Below are 297 nucleotides of genomic sequence, written 5' to 3'. Positions count from 1 at the left end.
GCACACTCTACTGCAATGTCTCGGTCAAATGTGGGTTGTCCTTTCATCTTACCATATTTTTCAAGCAGTTCTCGCAAGTCTTCTTCCGTGACAGAGTACCATAGGTTGCGGATGAAAAGACTGCCGGTGTCTGTCACAGGTTCAGCATTCTTTAACTTCTCCTGGGCCGTGTACCATGGCAGATCAGTGTGTTCTTTATTGGTGTCATCCTCAACTTCTTCACATTTCACCACTTGCACTCTGGCACCATCTGTCAAGAGCCAATGTAAATGAGAGTAGTACTTGTGTTAAAAGACA

At 44.8% G+C, this 297-nt stretch overlaps 1 protein-coding gene across 1 annotated transcript in view; it reads right to left on the bottom strand.

Annotated features, from left to right (window-relative positions):
* The window catches only part of LOC119591556 (probable RNA-binding protein 19), a gene marked incomplete in the record, with an annotated part of 63,063 nt that overhangs the window by 17,699 nt on the left and 45,067 nt on the right, over positions 1-297 (bottom strand). Inside the window, 1 exon segment of the mRNA XM_037940311.1 lies at positions 53-250. Within this exon segment, the coding sequence (XP_037796239.1) occupies positions 53-250 (198 nt within the window).

Source organism: Penaeus monodon, chromosome 28 (genome assembly GCF_015228065.2).
Source record: "Penaeus monodon isolate SGIC_2016 chromosome 28, NSTDA_Pmon_1, whole genome shotgun sequence".
NCBI lineage: Eukaryota > Metazoa > Arthropoda > Malacostraca > Decapoda > Penaeidae > Penaeus > Penaeus monodon.
Note: the sequence above shows the minus strand (reverse complement) of the source record. Positions and strands in the feature narration are given on the sequence as shown.